This window comes from Chlorocebus sabaeus, chromosome 21 (genome assembly GCF_047675955.1).
Source record: "Chlorocebus sabaeus isolate Y175 chromosome 21, mChlSab1.0.hap1, whole genome shotgun sequence".
Classification (NCBI taxonomy): Eukaryota; Metazoa; Chordata; class Mammalia; order Primates; family Cercopithecidae; genus Chlorocebus; species Chlorocebus sabaeus.
Window position 1 is genome coordinate 100234254 of NC_132924.1, and position 15540 is coordinate 100249793.

Below are 15540 nucleotides of genomic sequence, written 5' to 3' on the forward strand. Positions count from 1 at the left end.
GAGCTGTTAGAAAGAGGCCATCCTCCAGACTCCAGAATAGTAGATCCACCAGCAGTTTGCACCCGGTGCCTGGAATAGCTGCAGGTACTCAACAACTTATAAGAGAAGACACAAGGGCTGAACCCTGAAAAGCCACAGGGGTGGAGCTGCCTAAGGCCTTGGGAGCCCACCCCTCACAACAGCGTGCCCTGGATATGGGACATGGAGTCAAAGGAAACCATTTTGGAGCTTTAAGATGTAATAACTTCCCTGCTGTGTTTTAAAGTTTTGAAGTTGCATGGAGCCTGCAGCCCCTTTCTTTTGGCAATTTCTTCCTTTTGGAACAGGAATGTTTATCCAATGCCTCTACTCACATTGTATCTTAGGAGTAAATAACTTGTTTTTTATTTTACAGGCTCATAGGTGGAAAGGACTTGCTTTGTCTCAGATGAGACTTTGAACTTGGACACCTGTTTTTTTTTTTTTGAGATGGAGTCTTGGTCTGTAATCCAGGTTGAAGTGCATTGGTGTAATGTCAACTCACTACAACCTCCACCTCCCAGGTTCAAGCAATTCTCCTGCCTCAACCTCCCAAGTAGCTGGGACAGCAGGTACATGCCTCCATGCCTGGCTAATTTTTAGTAGAGACTGGGATTCACCATGTTGGCCAGGCTGGTCTCAAACTCCACCTCAGCCTCCCAAAGTGCTGGGATTGTAGGCATGAGCCATCACACCCAGCCTGGACTTTTGAGTTAATGCTACAATGAGTTGACATTTGTGGGGACTATTGGGAAGGCATAATTGTATTTTGCAATGTGAAAAGGACATGAGATTTGAGAGGAACCAAAGTGGAATGATATAGTTTGGATATTTATCCCCACCCAAATCTCACATCAAAATGTAATCCCCAGTGATGGAGGCAGGGCCTGGTGTAAGGTGTTTGGGTCATGGGGAGGATCTCTCGTCACCTGGTGCTGTCTTCAAGATAGTGAGTTCTCACAAAATTTGGTCATTTAAAAGTGTGCTGCACCTCCTTCCTTTGCTCCTGCTTCACCTTCTGCCATGATTGTAAACCTCCTGAAGCCTCCCCAGAAGTGGATGCCACTATGCTTCCTGTACAGCCCACAGAACCATGAGCCAATTAAACCTCTTTTCTCATAAATTACTCACTTTCAGGGATTTCTTTATAGCAATGCAGAATGGCCTAGCACACCTCCATTGTCTAGAAAACTAAGGATAAAATAAACAACCTATGATTTGAAATAATCATGTGTCTATGTCAAGCCTTCCAATTTTGTCTCCCATACTTCACTATACAAACTATGCTCCAGTCAGTAAAACTGTGCTATTTGCTGATACCAAATATGTTTTTTTCCTTCTCCAGCAATAATCCTATAGTCAAGAGATGCCTTGGGATGACACTACAACAGCTGGGATATCAAGGGGCTATTTGTCTTTATCAAGCGTCTCCTGGCCCTCTCCCCTTCAGAAAGATCTCAACTAGGGAAGAGCCATCACTGAGGTCTGATCATGACCACCATACACTCATAAACTTCATTCTCCCAGATTAACAAAGGAGACTTCCCCAAGTCTGATTTTGTTAAAATGAAAACCATTCTAGAAGCAATTTATCACTAAACCGATTTTCATTTCACCATCACTCCATTATGATCTGCTTGAGTTAATGAGAAGTAAGACAGAGGAAGCCTAAATTTACACTGAAATTTCTTAGTAATCAATGTTGCTAAAGAGAAATTCAGAACAAAGTACAGAGAACATTATGAGTTGGGGAAATATACAATTTTATTAATGGACAGACACTCCAAAATAAATTAATGTATACATCTCCTTCAGTCAAGCTACTGAGGTTTTTTTAAAAACATACTACTAACATGGTGACAGATGTCATCAGTGTTGTAGTAAGAGCTGCAAATGTTTTAGAACTAATGAATTTTCATTAGAGACATCAGATAATTTCAGAATGGGTTAAGTTGCTACCATTTGCCATTCCCATTAATATCATTGTCATATAAAAGGTTTAATTTTCAGCTATTTTTGTTCTAGATAAAAATCTTTGTCATTAAAATGAGGGATGATTTTGATATTTAATATATTCCATGGCATACTCCAGTGTGGTACTAATTTGGCCTTTTCAGTATTCTGCATATTAATTGACAATCCATCCCTCCTCCATTCCCCAGATAAGTAAGAACTGAAATAGAATGGACAACCAATCAAGTCACAGAATACTGAAAAGATCAACACAGAAGGAATGTGTTGCTCTAATCAAGAGCATATACAAGGCACCAAAATTATTTTCTCCCATGCTAATGACTATGATAGAAACAGGAATAATGAATGGCACCATCTAAATCCTTTTATGTGACAGTATTACCAAAGCATAGCAATGCTCCCTAAAAAATAAAAACTAAGTATTTCTTATTTTAGTCAAAAGAATAAAACTGTGGTTTCACTTAACTTTTAGAACAATGCATTTTGTCAGATTCTGCAACAATTGGCAGATTATGTCCTGTTTTGAATTTTTTATAGTAATCTATCTCATGCACAAAAAATGTGTCCTCAAGTTGCAGAATGTCCAGGATCACTGCAGAAAACTTATTTCAATACATACTTTATTAGTTTCCTTCTCTTGTTGAATTATCACTCTGGTAAGAACTGACATCAGTTGCTTAAATAATACATTAATGCTATTTCCAGAAGCTATTGTTTTCATTTGAGTGGGTATTTCCTCTAAAGATGAACTTTAGATTTTTATCCAAGAAGATAATATAATTTGTCATAATTTAAAGATCAATTGAATGTTTTGAATCTGTTTTATAGCAATAATGATATAAATTCCCAGAGAGCAAAGATTATGGCATCATGCACACTTACAGCAGGTGTGAACAGTTGTCCAATTAAATCAATTAGCCCAATCTATCCAACAAGACCAGGCCTTTTATACATTTTCTGCAATAGCACAAATGTAGAACAAATGTTAAAGATACTAAATATTGTGTATTATAATTTTCTATGCCCTACTATGTACAGGAAAGCTTGCAGTCATCTGCAAGTCTCTCAAGTGAAAATCCTATTTCAATAACATCAGACTTTTTGTCCTCGGTAATTAGGGTTAAGCCCAAATCACTCCCATGATCTTTTTCTGAGTCAAGACTTCTAAGAAAAACAATAAATTTATCAACATAATGTCTTTCTACAGGCTCAAAATTACTGAAAAACAATCAATGGACACTTTAATCTTTCCACAAAATATTATTACTCTTATAGAAAAATGCATTCATTCTTAATAAGAATAATAGTACTTAAGTAACAATAACATATTTCATTCACAAAGATACGTTGTTGACAAATCAGCAGTTAAGATCTGTGCTCTAAGTTGTTCCTCTGTTTTGCTCTGTGTTTTCAAAGTAGTAGAATGGATTTATAACCTCATTGGTACATATACAAGACGGTGAAATGCCTAGACACTTGAATAAGCACCTTGAAAAAAAGCCCAGGATGGAGGTCAGCAGTACCTTGTTGTAAACAAGTTTTTACATCTTGCCCTTCACCACACCCTAAGCTTCAGAGTTTTCATTAAGAATAAAAATGCAAAAAGTCAAACATGACAATAAGAATATTGCTTAAGTATAGCCTTGGGGGCTACTTCAGCATTGTTTTAAGATGATTACTAGACTTAATCCCTCTAGTGTTGGATGTTAAATTCCATTGACTTTTTTTTTTAATTTAATGACTTGCTAATGTAAACTTCCGTCTAGAACAATCAAATACTATGTCATTTATTCAAATTTACAGTGCCTCTAATGTGCCAGCAAACTCCCTTGTCAAAACAGACAACTTTAAAAAATGTTCACTTGAGTCAGGAGCCCTACTTAGTCAGGAGTCCTAAATTAGCACCAAAATGTCACCTTGATAGGCCTATGAACAACAAAATCATTTATAATAAACCCAGCTTCCCTCTAGAGTGGACAGCCTAGTTCATGCATTTGTAGGAGTTCTAATTATTCCCTACAGATAAGAGAGCACTTGGAGATGCTCAGGCATCAGCAACCTGTCACCTCCAAATACAATCATCTGATAAATATATGCTTACCAATCTCCCTCGAGATCTGAGTGAAGGCCTCCACACCGCTCTCACCATAGTTCCCCTCAGAAGCCAGTGTCGACACATAATTCCATCCCAGTGCTGTCACGATGTCCACCATGGCTTGGGCTTGGTAGGAGTCAGGCGGGACCACTCGAGAGAAAAAGTCATACCTGGTGTTATCACTTAGCTCTGGGGCTGTGGATGCATAGCTGATTTGAGGTATCTGCAAAACAAATGATGGGTCATTTCAACCCAAGAAGAATCTTGAAGAATGATGGATTGTCATACGAGCTAAACAGCCAAGGCTATACCAGAACCTAGACGTATCAGCCTGAAGCCAAAATACAGTTTTATTACTACCAATTTAATTAGAAAGTATTTTTGAATGATCTATAGGCTTACTTTCTCTCAATGCACAATATTTCTAAACAGTGAGAAAGAATTTCAGTTTGCTTTAGTTTCCATTGTTTCTGGAGCCAAAGCAAAACATTTGTGCTTTTTGTTGATGTTGCTTTTTTAGTCTGTACATGATAAGCTCTGATGCAGAAACAAGAGAAAAACGAAGGTGTATGCATCAGAAAAGGTCACCTCTGAAACTGGCTTTGGCTTTATAGGACATGAATGCTATACAATAACTAACAGGGAATTTAATATGAGATTTTTTTACTCTTGATGCCATTTCAGTCTTAAGACTACATTTTTAGTAAATTATTTTAAATATATAGTTTTACAAGTCTATTGACTGTTTATTGATGTAATCAGAGTGCCACAAAAAGATTTGAGAATTGCCAGCAACCACATATCCTCTTATAGAAAAATCTTTCTAACCCCATCCAAAACATCACAGAAAAGGGAATCCAGACCATAAATTCTTTAGAAGAAGAGACTATTTTTCTTTTAATGGGGTGAATTGCCAGAAATTTTTCAAAACGAGGAATCTTATGTCATTTCTTAATAATGTAGGAGAGTGGGCTGTGTGGTTGTGTCTAGTAACCCCTCTGCTGCCATGCCATGGTATGAGTGAAAGTTCAGAGGTCAAAATGACTTCAAGACGCCCTAATTCAGGTAGCTTGGTTGAAGATGCAGGTTTGACTTGTACATAAAAAAATTAATAGTGTGCTACATCACTTGCTGCAGCTAACATCAGTGCTCAGAGGATGTCAGAGTTTGCAGTTCCATCTTTCCCCACAGGGCTGCACACTCTGGGATCCAATAGTCCCCACCACAGTCTAGACAAATGATTCCCAATCTATATAGACGTTTCAACTCCACCCTTGATATATTTGTAAAGCTCTCAACATCTAAATAACCTTCCTAAGTCTAGAGAGTCCTATTCCATACTGGTGGCCAGTGAAATGACAGTGAACTCCCTAAAATATAAAAGTCACCCCGGGAGCAGCAGCAGAGCAATGTGCTTGGAGCTGTCCAGGGTGCTGACTATTCATTCGGCTTCCGTGTAACTTGGATCCACCTACATTAGCCGTAACAGTGAGTACCCAGAATAGCGTGGCCCATTTAACCCCAAATTCTTTCTGGTTCTGTTCTCCTAGTGGGGACCGTGTTAACTTACTTGTTAACACTGTGGGACCGTGAAAAACATGACCCATCTGATCCTGCCCTTTGCCTTCTCTGACAGATATACTGGCCTTATCTTGACAAATTTTTCCCTGGTTAGAGATTTTTTTTTTTTTTTTGAGAAGGAGCCTCGCTCTGTCACCCAGACTGGAGTGCAGTGGCGCAATCTCGGCTCACCGCAAGCTCCGCCTCCCAGGTTCAGGCCATTCTCCTGCCTCAGCCTTCCAAGTAGCTGGGACTGCAGGCGCCCGCCACCACACCCAGCTAATTTTTTGTATTTTTAGTAGAGACGGAGTTTCACTATGTTAGCCAGGATGGTCTCGATCTCCGATCTCGTGATCCACCCGCCTCGGCCTCCCAAAGTGCTGGGATTACAGGCATGAGCCACCACACCCAGCCTCTCCTGGTTAGATTTTGTGCCTCCATAGTACATAACTACTCTCAAGGACACCCCTCCAAATCTCAAACCACACACCAAATCTTGCCCTTTTTCACCTTTTCTTGTTTGTTTTCAGAGGATCTTGGTAGGAAACCGTAGATAACTTAGTGAGATCTAAGTCTTACTAGGTAAAAATTTCCCAAATATCAAAGGCATGGGCATTCCTATATTCTAATGAAAGTAAGTTAGCCATCTGACTTTCACTTTAGAATAAATTCTGTGTATGTGCAAGTATGGGTTGTGTGGGGGGAAGGGAATAGGGGAGCATTCTATAGCAAATTCTATAGCACTATACCATTTCTTTGTCCTATTTGGATACCGATACTCCCACTTCCTGAGCTACTAAGAGTCCAGCAGTAAAATGACTTATGCAACTCCCACCCTGCCTATAATAATGAGCCACCCTTTCTAAAAATGAGCAGAAAGTGTGAAAATTGAGTGTTTGAAACCAAAACTAATTATCTCAAATTACTACCTTCAGTCAGTCACTTCCAGGCTGTTTAATTAGCAGTCAGCCTCACGTTTAGGATTAATTAAACAGGTGTAAAGGGTATATAAAATAAAAGCGCAGATAGAAGATGGTTGATAGATTCAGTAATGGACTTTCTCCCCAAAGTCTTGAAGAGTTTTCTCTTTGCAGATCAATGTGTGGGAAAGTAATGTGAGAGTATGTGCTTGTATTTTTATTTTTTCAGTCTACAATAATACACATCAGGGTATATGAATAGTATTTCAAGACAAGTTTTCAAGTTTTCATGTGTCACATCTCATTTTTATTTTTTTGTGGTAGACCACTAAGCATTGGTTTATTAAGCATTTTAATTTCTGTGCCAGCATCCTCAGTATTTCTACCATCCGCAAATTAAACCCCTACTGGCAACTGAAGTAGAAATTTTTTAAAGACCTGGAATGTTTCCTTTTCTTTTCCCTACATCAAATCCACTGTAACTACCCCCTTAACCTTGGAGGTTTCATCTACCAGAAACATAACAATGGAAAAAAATATGGTGAATGGTGAAGAGAAGTGAAGAAAAAAAATGAGAGGAAAAAGAAGGAAAGCATACCAAGAAAAGAAGTTGCTAAGAAAAGCACCCATTATCAGTTCCCCCATCCTTTAAAAAAAGCAATGTCTTTTATAAGCCTCTGTTAACTCCCATTGCCAATGTAAAGGATAAAATCCAAACTCTTCAGTCTGGTTCACAAAGATCATCAGATTCTGTCTCATCTTCCTCCCCTGACCTGTACCTTCTCCCCATATTCTCACAGCATCTGCACCCTTCCCCATACCAGGGAGATTTAATACTCTCCTCTACCTAATGATCCTCTATACAAACTCAATATCCAGCTCAAAAGTCATCTCCTTCTGGGGACAGTTTCACTGACTCCATCAGGCAGAGCTGTCTTTTGCTATTCCTGTCTTCCAAAGTCTCCACCATCTAACATTAGAATCACGACTCTGCTGGCTTATGATCCTCTCAAGACCAAACAGGATCTCTGTTTATTTGGTATCTCCAACACCAGGCAGAGCAATTGCTCAATGAATGTTTGAGGGCAATTAATTTATTAAACTGCTGCAGGAAATTTAATACAGCTTCTTCCCCAACACTTCCTCCCTTGCATTCCACCAAAATATTGTGCAGGCTATTCTCCATTTGACCTTCCTGATCCTTCGCTATCCTGCCAAAGACCCTAGGAGGCTGCTCTCTATGACCATACTGACTGGGATTCCTTACCTCTGGCGTCTAGTTGAGTTTGTCCTGGAGGCACCAGCAGAACTTGGGAGGGCGAGGGGAGACAGAAAGAAGTTAGAGTATTTATCCCCCAGCTTCTTCTTCCACTGACTCAGTGATTCTCCACCTAACCCCTCACCGACAGCTAAAGCTTCTGCCGGATTCCAGTGACTACTCTGTACCATTGCTCCTGTAGGGTCTCCCCACTGTTGTTGGCTCCTGAGCACTTCATCATCCCTTGTTTTTTCTAACTGTGCCCACACTTAAAATAGTCTTTTTGTGAACTGCTCTTCCATTACCTCTGGGTGTGCCAGAAGCCTGAGGAACACTCCCCTATGACAAGTCTCTATAGAAGACAACACTGCTGTGGCTCCCAAACCTCAGCCCTACCCTAACCTCTTAGCCCTTCTCCAGTCACCTGCCCTTCCAGCCTTCTCTACCACTGTCCTTAGGTGGCATTCTCCTTCATTTCCCTAAGGCATCCTATTGCATATTTGAAAATATCTGTCATTTTGCTTTTCTTCATTGCTTATTTTCTTTGTGCTGAGGCTTCATAAAAATATCATATGTGCTTAAATAAGGCCATATTTCTATTACTCAAATAAAGCATATTTGAGTCAATTAATTATACAACTCAGGACACTCATCATCCTCTTTTTTTAAAAAAAAAAAAAACTGTTTTAGATTCCACTTTTCTAATAATTATTTTGGTTAGGAAAAACCCTTTTTCTTCTCTCATTACATTCTCACTTCGGCCCACAGAAGAGGAGATTCCTACCCCCACAACCCCACCCTCTTTGGGAGCTCCAGAACAAATATTTCCTCTCTCACTCTCCATTCCTTTACTGACTTTCCCCAACATAGAGGGGGAAAGAAACTGAAGCCAGAGTTCAACGTTTATTGGGCAAAAGGGGACAGCAGGCTTTCCTTTTATTCTCTGACTTGTCCACATACACCTCAGGCTTCTTTTCTCTACAATGTCAAGAGACCATGCAGGGCCTCAACTCTTGGAAAGGAAGCCCACCCTCTTCTCTCCATATTCCACTGGCAACCAGACATTTGAGAAATACTTGAAGTCCATGCTACTCATTGCAAGTGAACTTTAAGTCTTCTGTGCAGGCAGAAGTGGGTCCCAAGGTTGAGATACGGTACAAGAGTAGGAGGCACAGGTTCAAGCTGAATTATCTCCAGCTCTTAACAGAGAGTCATGTGCCTGGGGAGTTATTTGGTGCTTGCCCAGCTGTTAATAAAGCTAATTACTTGATCTTCATTTAACTAGCTATTCTGTGAATACTGGACTTGCAAACTCTAAGAAATTCCAAAAATTTGACTTAGAGCTCAAGGAGATTAAAATTACATTTCAAAAGAAATTTATTTACATATATTATTAATAGACATTAGCAGAGATTATTGTCTTCTAGTGTCTGTTATCCTTCTAGATGAAACCTCCAATTTTTACCTAGCCACCCAGAACATGACTACATTTCCTAGCCTTCCTTGCAATGGTAAGTGAAGCTTCTGAAAAGGATCCTTAAAGGGAAAAGGCATGCCTTTTTCATGCTCCTCCCTCTTTCTTGCTGGCAAGACTTTGGACATAATGCATGGAGCTCCATTAGCTATCTTGGGCTATGACCTAGCAATGGTGGAGCAAAAAGTCACACCCTAGTCCAAGCCACTGTGATATCTGGATTTCTAAAGCCACTTGACTCTTCTTCCTGCTTCCATTCATGCCCGTCTCAAATCTACGCTACACCAAGAAAACTGATATTTTACAAAAATAGATCTTAGAAGCTAGGTGCAGTGGCTCATGCCTGTAATCCCAGCACTTTGGGAGGCTGAGGTGGGCAGATCACCTGAGGTCAAGAGTTCGAGACCAGCCTGGTCAACATGGAGAAACCCCGTCTCGACTAAAAATACAAAAAATTAGCCAGGCGTAGTGGTGGGTGCCTGTAATCCCAGCTACTCAGGAGGCTGAGACAGGAGAATCGCTTGAACCCAGGAGGCAGAGGTTGCAGTGAGCCGAAATCACACCATTGCAATCCAGCCTGGGCAACAAGAGCGAAACTCCATCTCAAAAAAAAAAAAAAAAAAAAAAAAAAATAGATCTTAGAAAAATCTTGCTTAGGGTCCTTCAATCATTTCCCCATTGTCCTTAGAATACAGCCCAAACCTCTTGTCACAGGATCCTTTTAACTAGCAACTGACCACCTATCCCTCTCACTCATCCAACCCCACTGGCTTCCTTTTTGTTTCACCTCCAGCACTCACATATATCACCACATACATTTTCCCAAGCAAGTCCTTCCTGGCCTTTCTCATCTTTCAGCCTCAGCTCAACAGACCTTCCCTGACCACCTCATGTAGTGCTGTCTCTTTACCTTCCATTATGATCTCATCACACTACTTATTTCCTTCCTCTTTCACAACCTGCATTAATGTGTGTATTCTGTTTCCCCTACTAACATGTAGACTTCACAGGGTTATTTTCTGCATTGTTTACAGATGTAAGATGAGCTCCTAGGAGATAGTAGGTGTTCAATAAATATTCATTGAAAGCAAAATGAACCCATCCATCTATAAATCAAGAACTCTTTTTATTGTTTTCTTCCATGTATCCTAACTCTGAAAGATTTTACTACAAAACTATTTAAGTTAAAAGACCACCCATTTCCCATATTCTTTTTAAATCAAAGATCTGTTAAGCTGCAAAACTTCTGATCAGCACAAGGCACGTGTTTTTTTTTTTTTTTTCCCAAGCTGAAGTGATAGAATTCCAGTTCAAATCACTGAAGTGCCGCTTCAGTTGTAGTCTGTGCAGTCTCCTCGTAGGGAAGTGTACAACTGCCATTTTGCTTTTCGAAATGCCAAAAAATGGCCATGAAAACTTCATAACTATCTTGGCAAACACATTGACAGTCCATGGACTTCAGTGTGTCATTAAAGAAGAACAAAAATTACATTTCTAATCAAAGGCCAACATCATAGATTATTTAATCATTTACCCGTTCTTGCTTATCTTTATCTGTAAGACGGATATTCTAGACAGGGAAAAAAGTGCTTACGTCTCCCCCAAACCAACTGTGTCTCTCCATGTTGCCTTCACTGAGCCTTACTGTACGTGATTGAGTGATGAAATAAAGGATTTCTGAGGCTCCAAGGGGCTCAGAGGCTTTTAGATACCAGAAATACTCTTTTTGAGGCCCAAGGAAGTTACAACTTCAGCTGCCTTAAGGTTTCCCACTGCTTGTACATCAAAATATTGCAATAAGCTTGAAACTTCCCTTGTCTATTCAGAATGCCATAAGTTTTGCATCTGTTCACCACAGTTACTAGTTTGCTAAAGATCCCAAGGAAGCCAAGACAACCCTGACAAGGCTAGCAAAAAGCCACCTAAAGAACAGTTTAGAGGAAGCCCCTCCCGATTCTAGGAAATTTCAATCTTTCTGCAAGAAACTTGCACACATCTGAGTACAGGTTTGCAAACAGAAGACAATTTAAGACCTGAATCACATATATTTTCGCCACCAAAAAGGGTTTTGTTGTTGTTGTTGTTGTTTTTCTGGTTTTTTTCCCCCCTGCCAAGAAAAGGTTTTTGTTCTCTGCAAACAACCTCGTCCATTGATCGTGGAACTTAAAATTGGTGGAGAAGGTTTGCGGGGTGGGTTATTTGTGCTACTCAATAACATCATTGGTTTTTTCCAGTGAAAGATCAGCTTGAAGCTGCATTCTTCCCTTAGGGGGTAGTGCTTGCCTGAGCACTTTTCCAGTGATGGGGGTTAGCAACAGTGGCCATCGGGATGATGGCTTCCTGCCACCTGGCCTCAGGGTAGATTTGTTTTTGCTGCAAAACCCAGGTCAGAAAAAGCATAATTATTACAGCCATTAACTTTGTCTTTTTATACTTGACTGCTCTCTAGTATTAAAACTACTAGTTGCTTGTGGCAAAACATCAGTATATAATCAGAAATTAGATATAAATAAGGAGTTAGGGCTATAAGTCAATGTCCAGCACTGGCCCAAGTCTCCCAACATTGCCCTGAGCTTTCATGCTCCTCCCACCTTCATGAAAACAGGCTAAGGGGACGGAAAAGAAGAAAGGAAATGTAAAGCCAGAGAGTGAAACAAAAAAGAACATGGATGATTGCCCCAAGTTTGCATCCAAAAACATGAAGTAGTAGTATTCCTTCCCCAAATCAGGACTGGCTCAGAATAATTCTGTCCATATAGTGGACAGTTACTAAGATTACTGTTTGTAAAGTTGGTGTCAAATAGGAAATTCAGTCTGCCCTTTTTTTCTCAGTTGAGTTCCCATAGTTGATTCAGAGGAGGATGTGAGCCTTTGGCTTTTGATGAACAATGGAGCTTAGCAAAAGCAAAGGAGAGGAAGTCTATTGAAATGGGAAATCGTGGGGTCAGGGAGAGCCAGGAGTACACTATATTGCACCATATTTTTATCTGTCTCCCCAACATGAGCTCACTAAGACCAAGCAAAGCTTTACACACACACCTGCACCAAAGGGGCTTGTGGTTAGTTAACACGGCTGAGTGTAACACAGTAGGTTTAAGGTCATGAGTTGAATTCCATTATGGGCCAGGATAAATACCACACCCCTCACCAGAACCTTCCTCTTCACAAATACAGAGCACACCAACAAAGTCAACCAGAGAGAACAGAGACAAGATCAATCCATTCTCACTGCCAGATGAATAATTCAAAGATGGTTTGTTACTAATGGTGAACCTAAAATTTTAGCAGCAAATCATGAGAGACACACTTTCTTCGAAACATAAAGAGTATGTTTCGTATCTATATCTGCCTGAAAGTATAAATAAATATTACACTTATAAAGTCATATGTTGATTTCAGATAATTCATTTGAATAGACCATTGAATTGTAAAAGGGTACATTTTCTCACTGCCTTTTCAAGGGTATTGTATCAGTCATAGAGGCAAAGAAAACAAATGACTCAAGGAGACTAAATAAAGGGACTATTTTCAAGGCAGGAGCAGCATATAGGGAAGGCAGTGGAAAGCCATAACCCAGAAGGAGTCAGAGGTTGAGGATGGCAGTTGTTACCCATGAGCTCTAAGAGAGAGAGCAATTACAGAGTCATGAATGGAAGCCACCTTGAGGGGAGCAGTAACCTCTCTAAAAGGACACAGCCAGCCCCTGGCAACCTCAAAAGGAAATTACATTCTGACCTTTCCCTCATACACACCCGCTGAGTCTCTCTCTGACCAAACCTATTGGAAGCCAGAAACAAGAGAACTTGACTTTGCCTGCACAAAGGAAACTTCCAGGGCAGCCAACAGACAGCGAAAGAGAGAAAGTGGTTGTGGCAGGCCAAGCAGAAGCTATCTAGCCCAGGCACCATTAATCATTGCTCACTGGACACGTGAACTAAATTTATGGATAGCTGTGCAGATTTTCAGTTTTCTACGTTATATTAGTTTTTCATAATTTGATGCTTTCAAATATTTTTGACAGAAAATCTACACTAAGACATTCTGATTTGGCATTGAAAATCCCAATTCTAAAATTAGACCAATGAAGTTTGGATTTCTTATGGAAAATAAAATAACTAATACCATGTTTTAGAAAGAAATGTAATGATTTTAATCAAATTGGTAATAGCGTTTTGACTTCCTAACCTGTTTATTTAAAATGAAAGAGAAGCAATCCATGAATATGAAATAATTCACATATAAGCAACCATAATTATACCCTGTAAGATTAATAAACCTTTTTTTACATCTGCTAATTACATTTTACAATGAGAAAGCACAACAGCTCCTTAGGGAAAGGATTGTTCTAATCCATCAAGTTACTAGTAGTGTGGGGATTTTTAAGCCTAACTACCCTAAAAGTTTTACTCGCAAGTTGGATTTAAAACCTTCACTTTCAAAGAAAGGGACTTTAGGCTGGATCCAGTGACTTTCATCTGTAATCCCAGCCTTTTGGGAGGCTGAGGCTGTAGGATCCCTGAGGCCAGGAGTTTGAGACCATCCTGGGCAACATAGTGAGACCTCCATCTCTATAAAACATTAAAAAATTCGCCAGGCATGGTGGTGCACCTGTAGCCCCAGCTACTTGGCAGGCCGAGGCAGCAAGATCACTTGAACCCAGGAATTCAAGGTGACAATGAGTTACAATTGCACCACCGTACTCCAGCCTGGGTGACAGAGAAAGACACTGTCACTTAAAAAATTAAAAAGAGGACTTTAATATTCCAACTAATTTTTAGTTTCTCTGGTTTATAGCATCTCCTTATCTTCAATTTTGCCTTTTTAAAAAATTGAACAGTTTTATTTAAATTTCCATATATTTCAGTACTCTGTGATTCTAAAAAATAATAATCAGTACATATGCAAAATTACACAGAAATTTAAAAGGCTAAACCAATACATACACTTATCCTAATAGTTAAATTAAATGTTTTTTAATGGTTACTTTTTTATTAATTCATTCAACAAATTAGCTCCAACTATGTGCCAGACACAGTGACAGGCCCTGGAGACAGGACTATAAACAACACATGGTCCTCCCAGCCCCATGGAGCATATGGTCAAATGGAAAAAGCAGGCATTCAATAAATAATCAACCAAATAAACATTTAACCCCAATTGTAATGGTGGTTGTGAAAGCTATGTACCTGCCACTAAGAGTTACAGGGCCACTCACTTGGTCTGCAAAGGACAGGGCAAGCTTCTCTGATGAAGTGACAGTAAGTTGACACATTGAAAAATGAAGAAGAAAAAGGAATGAACACTGGACACCAGCCACAGATTGCCTCTCACTTGAGATCTCCTTCAGATGTGTACACCACCCAATTTGCAGAAATGAAGAGGACAGGCAGTCTACTGACAGGTACCTAATTTTAGGAAACTTGCCACAGGCTGAAAAATATTAAACCATAGACCACCATCTCCCATGCTTATAACAAATAATGTTTTCATATACTATATGCATCACTGGGGTTCTTATGCCAGGACTATCAAGAAAATGCTACGTAATTTATCAGCAGGGACTTGCATTACATTCTCACAGATCTCTGAGTCCTGAGGCTTGTAAGGGTAAGGCATGAAGAAATAAATGAATGGATAGATGAAAGGTAAACAGATGAATGAAAACAGAAGACATTAAGAAGCAACTTTAAGAGCCCAGAAAAAAAATAAATGTATACTTATATTACTTATAAGCTCTAATATTTGTTTCCTTCCTTAGGAAAGTAAAAAATAAGTGATTGAAAAGTAGGAGGAAACTCTCTTCTTTGTACTCAGGCAGTGAAGGTTTTGGGATAGGACTTCAAGCTGTATGAGAAGCAGGTTAGAACTAATCCTAAAAGATAGCTTGACTTTGCTTTGTTTTGTTTCTTTACAAGGTAACATACATTTTCTGCACCTCTCAAGAGGAGGAAAGAGAAATATATGGATCTGTCCACCTCTGGAAACTGCTCAGTGAGGCAGCATCCCAGGGAGACACGGAGAATTGCATTCCCTGATTTCATTCTATTCTATTTCACTATTTCTGCAAGTTTCTTCGATATTTTCTTGGTAAAGTTTTCAAGCAGTTTGGAATTTCAAGGTGAAATCACTGAGTATTCTTTAAAACAAAAAGTAGGGGAAGTTTTGAAATGAGCTGCTTAGGACAGTGAAAATTTTCTATGAAGTGATTTTCTTACATGAATACCAAAAAATAATAAATTAC

At 39.5% G+C, this 15540-nt stretch overlaps 1 protein-coding gene across 2 annotated transcripts in view; it reads right to left on the reverse strand.

The window, feature by feature from the left end:
* The window catches only part of GRM8 (glutamate metabotropic receptor 8), an 801552-nt gene that overhangs the window by 653649 nt on the left and 132363 nt on the right, over nucleotides 1-15540 (reverse strand). For both annotated transcript variants that reach the window (XM_007982809.3, XM_073009318.1), the window contains exon 3: nucleotides 4094-4310. In XM_007982809.3, the coding sequence (XP_007981000.1) occupies nucleotides 4094-4310 (217 nt within the window). The remainder of the gene's footprint in view (nucleotides 1-4093; nucleotides 4311-15540) is intronic.